The sequence below is a fragment of the Vipera ursinii genome (genome assembly GCF_947247035.1).
Source record: "Vipera ursinii genome assembly, chromosome: 14".
Lineage (NCBI taxonomy): Eukaryota > Metazoa > Chordata > Lepidosauria > Squamata > Viperidae > Vipera > Vipera ursinii.
Genome location: NC_139527.1, coordinates 6561904 through 6568143, shown reverse-complemented (window position 1 = coordinate 6568143; position 6240 = coordinate 6561904). Strand labels below are relative to the sequence as shown.

At 49.0% G+C, this 6240-nt stretch overlaps 1 protein-coding gene across 1 annotated transcript in view; it reads left to right on the top strand.

Moving 5' to 3' along the window:
- Window positions 1-2634: 2634 nt before the first annotated feature.
- Window positions 2635-6240, top strand: part of GOLGA3 (golgin A3) — a 32426-nt gene continuing 28820 nt past the window's right edge. Inside the window, exons 1-2 of the mRNA XM_083373222.1 lie at window positions 2635-2831; window positions 5357-5684. Coding sequence (XP_083229348.1) covers window positions 5576-5684 — 109 coding nt within the window. The 5' untranslated portion in view covers window positions 2635-2831; window positions 5357-5575. The remainder of the gene's footprint in view (window positions 2832-5356; window positions 5685-6240) is intronic.

Here is a 6240-nt window from a genome sequence, read left to right as displayed (position 1 = left end):
ATCATTGCTGGAAGGCACCTTCAACTTCTGGAGGCAAGTCATTTCACTGATTAATTGTTCCTCTAACCAACAACCAAGTAGCTTTTGGTCCCCCAAAGTTGCCTCCTCAGCTTTGTGGGACAGATTCATCCTCTCCCACTGAATCTTAAAAATCTGTGTGCACAGATGCTTACATAGTTGAGGACATTGCACAAATTCATTCAAGGAGAAGTGGAAGCATTTGCAGATGTTTGTCTCTGGCTGTTCCAAACAGCTTAACCTTGAAGCAAGGATGGAGTAAAAACATTCGGTGGTCTTCCTTACCTCGGTAACTCCTAGAATTGTCTGGACTCCTATAATTGGCAAAGTACCCATGAACCAGGTCATAAATTTCAAGGTGTCTTGAAAACTCCTTAGAAGATCTTCGTGCCTCCTACACCTTCATTTGCCCCATCCTAAGCTTCTTAAGGGACGCGGTGGCTCAGTGGGTTAAGACGCTGAGCTTGTCGATCAGAAGGTCGGCAGTTTGGCGGGTCGAATCCCGAGTGCCGCGTAACAGAGTGAGCGCCTGTTACTCGTCCCAGCTTCTGCCAACCTAGCAGTTCGAAAGCACATAAAAATGCAAGTAGAAAAATAGGGACCACTACGGTGGGAAGGTAACAGCGTTCCGTGCGCCTTTGGCTTTCTAGTCATGCCGGCCACATGACCACGGAGACGTCCTCGGACAAGCGCTGGCTCTTCGGCTTTGAAACGGAGATGAGCACCGGCCCCTAGAGTCAGAAACGACTAGCACGCATGTGCGGGGGAACCTTTACCTTTACCTTTAAGCTTCTTGAAATTGAGGGAGAAGAACAAAGGCAGTTTTAAGGCTCAGAAGAGCTACATTCTGTATACCTTCCAAATTCTCACTTTGTCTCTGAGTGTTTTGCCTTGCTTCACTTTTTTTTAACACATTCCTCAGAGTCCTGCAGCTCCTTAATAAGACTAACTTTATGGTGAGAAGAATCTCACAACTCATTTCAAACGTAAAGAACAATGCCCTCTAGTGGACAATGTTCTATATCATCAGATTTGGTTGGTTTTTTAAAAATTGTTTTGCAAAACGGAATGTGTGTTCGTTTGAGGGCCTTTCTATATGTGTCTCAGTGGTGGGATTCAGCTGGTTTGCACCATTTCGGCAGAACCGGTAGCTAATTTTTATTGCTGAGGCCCAGAATGGACTTCTGGAAGTGGCATCCACACAGAGAACCGGTTGTTCGCCTATTTTAATCCTACCACTGATGTGTCTGCTTGTGTGTACATGTGTGTGTCTATATATAAATTGTGCACTTATTTGTGCACGTTTGTGCATATGCATGTGTATGTATGTGTGTATAAACTACATATACTTCTGTGTATTTGTCTATGTGTGCATACATGTCTGTCTGTCTTTCTAACTATCTATGTATCATCCATCCATCTTCATCCATCCATCCTCTATCATGTCTGTCTATCCGCCTATCTATCTATCTATCTATCTATCTATCTATCTATCTATCTATCTATCTATCTATCTATCTATCTATGTCTGTATGTATGTATATATATGTGAGACACATATATATATGGTAAAGGTAAAGGTTCCCCCGCACATGCGTGCTAGTCCTTTCCGACTCTAGGGGCCGGTGCTCATCTCCGTTTCAAAGCCGAAGAGCCAGCGCTTGTCCGAGGACGTCTCCGTAGTCATGTGGCCGGCATGACTGGACGCCAAAGGCGCACGGAACGCTGTTCCCTTCCCAACGGAGTGGTCCCTATTTTTCTACTTGCATTTTTACGTGCTTTCGAACTGCTAGGTTGGCAGAAGCTGGGACGAGTAACAGGTGCTCACTCTGTTACGCGGCACTCGGGATTCGACCCGCCAAACTGCCGACCTTCTGATCGACAAGCTCAGCGTCCTAACCCACTGAGCCACCGCGTCCCTATATATGGAGAGAGAGAGAGAGAGAGAGAGAGAGACCCCGTATATCTTTGTGTATGCATATATGTGTATTTGTGTTTGTATATAATACATATGTATATGTATTTACATGTTTGTGCATGTATGTGTTTACTTATGTGCGTATGTATAAACTATACGTTTCTGTACATTTTGTGTATATAAGTGTGTACATAGGCACATGTGCATATTTATGCGTATGTGTGTGTCCATGTGTATGTGTACATTTATATGTGTGTATATGTGCATATGTGTGTGATACTTGTGTCTGTGGCAATGTCCCGACATCAAAGAGGGCGGCTCCATCGCTCGCTCCTGAAAGCAGCTCCCCCAACCTGGCGCCCCCAGATGTGCCGTGGGAGGGGGACAACTGGGGCACACCCCCCCAGCCCGCTTTGCGACGCTCCCTTTGCGGCAGCCAAAAGATCCCCCAACCACCAGAGGGCGCCCCGTTGGGGAAGGACTAAGCTAAACCTTCCCGGAGGCGGCGGAGAGAAAGAGGCGGAGGCGGGGCAAGCTGAAGAAGGAGGGGCCGGGACGCGTCATCCCCGCGCTCCTCCCTCTGTCTGTCTCGCTCACGCCCTCCTTCCCGGAAGTTCCGCCGCCAAAACCCGTCCGCTGCCTGGGGGAAAAAAAGCGCCCCGCTCTTTCCGTTCCGGCCGCCATTCGGCCCCCCCTCCCCGGGCTCCGGGCAGGTCTGTGCGGCCGCGGAGCGTCCTCGGGCGCCTCCGGGCGGGCAAGAGGCGGAGCAGGAAGAGGAGGAGGCCGTCCGGCGGGGAAGGGGCGTCGTCGCCCCGCCTGCGCTCCGCCTGCCGCCCGCGCCACGTCTCGGAGGAGGAGGAGGAGGAGGAAGGGCGCCTCGGGCCGAGCCGGGCAGGTCAGCGGGACGAAGGTCCGGCAATGGAGGGTGCGGGGCTGCCGGGCTGCGGGGGTGGGGCTGAGTACCCTCTGCGTGTGTTTGTGTGTCTGTGGGTATACAAGTCACACCCTTGTGCAAACACACACACGCGTGTCTGGGGGAGGTTGGGGGGGAATCCCCGGGGATTTGGGTGTGTGGGGATGGCCTGCACACGTGTCTTGCAACACACGCGTCTCAGTGGGTAAGAATCTGGGACCTTCCCTTGTGATGGTGGGGTGTTTGTGTGCCTGCCGGTTGCGTTGTAGGAAATGGGCTCTGTGGGCTCTGTAGAGCTGGGGAGAGGAGGTGGAGTGTGTGTGTGTGTGTGTGTATACACACCTGCGTGTATGTGTATGGTTGTTTTATGGGTTTCATAGACCTAGGAAGGTTTAAAGGGTCGGTGTGCGGTGGGTATGTCTGTTTGTGTTTATGGGCCCTATAGACTTGGATGGGGGGGTACTTGTGTGTGTATTGTGTGTGAAGTTGCTTCATGGACTGCATAGACCAGGATAAGGGTAAGGTTTGATGTGTGTGTGTGTGTATGTACATCAGTATGAAGTTGATTTATGGACTGTATAGAGCTGGGTAGGTGTGATGTAGGGTGTGTGTGTGTGTATAAACTTGGTGTATGGATTATATGGACTTGGGAAGATTTAAGGTTTGATGTTGGGGGTGGGTGTGCATAGGTATGTACCTGTATAAAGTTGGTTTATGGACCATACAGACCAGGTCAGTGTAAGATCTGATGTGTGTCTCTGTGTGTACATCTATGAAGTTTGTTTATGGACTTTATAATCCAGAGTAGGTGTGATGTGTGGTCAAGGACTCTGAAACTGGTGGTTGTTGCAATGGTTGGGAGGGTTCAACATGTCTAGTGAGGCCTCCGTGGAGGTTAAGAGTCTCTGCCTATTTGCATTTGTCGGAGACTGGCGTTGTGAACAGAGGCTGCCAAGCTGGCCCCAAAAGGGGAGGTGGAGGTGTGCTAAAGACTCTAATCCTGCTCCTTTCCCAAGGAACATGGGCTTGGATACACCATCTCTTCCCCTCCAGCCCTCCCAGCAAGTTGTGTTAGGCTAAAGCCTCCCCTGCCCAGAGAAGTCAACCCTCCCAACGTGGGCATTGAGGGTTGAAGTTTTGAGGATCTCAAGCTGTCTTCTAAATGCCACGAAGGACAGGACTTTAATGTCTTGCTAACACATTTCTAAGAGGTATCTTAGGATGGCAACTAAACATGGAACTTCTTGAGGTCTTCAATGAGCTCCCATAAAAGTCGTCTCTTCTTAAGTGCCCTATAAAAGACAGCCTTTGCAAATTGCTTTCTGCATCTTGAGTAAGGAAAAATCTATAATTTTATCCTTGTGAGGCGTCAACAAATGTTGTTATCCGAAACGGAGTAGCCTCCTTGCTTGATTTTGGCCCTTGCATCATGTGAGCGTTGATCCTGAGCTTCTTAGTTCTTCTTGGGCTGAATTCTCCTCTGCAGGCAGTTCTCGACTTAAGGCCTCAGCTGAGCCCAAAATTTCTGTTGCTAAGCGAGACAATTAATAGTTGAGTTTTGCCCCATTTTTACGACCTTTCTTGCCACAGTTGTTAAGTGGATCACTGCAGTTCATAAGTTAATCAACACGGCTGTTAAGTGACTGTGGCTTCTCCATTGACTTTGCTTGACAGACGGTCGCAAAAGGGGATCATATTTATGCAACCATAAATATGAGTCAGTTGCCAAGCATCTGAATTTTGGTAAAATGACCCTGGGGATGTTGCAACCGTCGTAGGTGTGAAAAAATGGTCATAAGTCATTTTTTTCAATGTTGTAACTTTCAACGGGGTCGTTAAATGAACTGTTGTAACTTGAGGACTAGCCTGTGTAATCTTTATCTCTTGCTTTCTTGCTTTCTTCACGCAAAGCGAAGCAACCTTAATAGGCAATAGGCCTCTTTTCCCACCCTCGGTTAGTAATACGCTCAGCTGCAATAAGAGATATTTTAATCTCTGCCAAATACTTAGCCTCATAAACACATGCATAGTCCTATAAATCAAACTGTCCGTGCTTGGTGGGATAAAATAGTCTGGCCGGCAGTTGCCATGATGAAAATAAAAGGCAACTGGTAACCGCGATTAGTAAATGAAAATAGCTTTGTTTCCACTCATCACAGGACCAGCCTGGGTGATTCCCGTGCAACAACCCCAAGAAAGCTTGGATGAATTCCACGTGTCGCTCAGAGATTCATTAACGCATCCTAAAACCAAACCCAAACTCCTCAATTTTATCATCTAGGAGCCTAAACACACACACCCCTGTCTCTGAGATGGTGGCAATATGACTTACATAAGGATTGGCACACGGTGAGCTCAGAATTATATGTGGCAGATGTAGGTGTTTCTTAAAAAAACCCAAAAAAACCCACAAGGAACTATTTTTAAAAAGGAGTGTCATCCTGTGTGTGTGTGTGTGTTTATCTCAGCGTGTGATGTAACTCAACCATTGTTTTCTTTCTCTGCAGCTACTCTTAAGGATCTCCAAAAATTCTTCAGTTGTCCCATCAAGTGGGCTGGAACTCAACCAAATTGCTTTGCTGCAAATACCTTGGTGCCGAAGCCCTCGCAATGCGCCGGCTGCCTTTTGGCTCCCAGCGGTATTGATGGAGAAAAACCGGAGCCAGTAGGTCACTTGGAAAATTCCCTTGGGGAAACATTTCCCTTGGACCTTCACGCCTTCAGCCATGGACCCTTCGGTGGTCATTCAGGAAGCCAGCAATGGCACCCCTAGCGGTTCTGAACAGCAGCCAGGCCTGGAGGCCAAATCTAAGTGGACACAGGAAAACGTTAACTGTAAGCAGCTCTTCCCTGGATATTAATTTTTCTTTTTCTTTAATGAGCATTTTTCTGACTCTCGTTGGATGGTGACGGTGGAAGGTTAGGAAGGACTTTGGCAAAATAAGTTGTCATTCCAGACGCATTTGGAAGATTCAGGCTGGTGATCTGTTCCTGAGTTTTCCTCCTAGTGCAGACACGTCAAACACAAGGCCCGGGGGCCAGATCCGGCCCACGAAGTGGTTTCATGTGGCCCGCGAAGCCATCCTGGAAACAGTGAGGGAACGGCCCCCACTGCCTTGGCCCTGGCCCAGAGACCCTCCTTCTGCCAGAGACCCTCAGATCTGTCCCACTCCTGCCCAGGCCCCCCTAGGCACCCTTGATGCAAACGATGTAGAGCTGGCCACGCCCACCCAGTAGGCCATACACACTCTAGCCACGCCCACCCAGTAGGCCATACGCACTCTAGCCACGCCCACCCAGTAGGCCATACGCACTCTAGCCACACCCACACAGTAGGCCATACGCACTCTAGCCACACCCACCCAGTAGGCCATGCCCACCCTGGCCATAC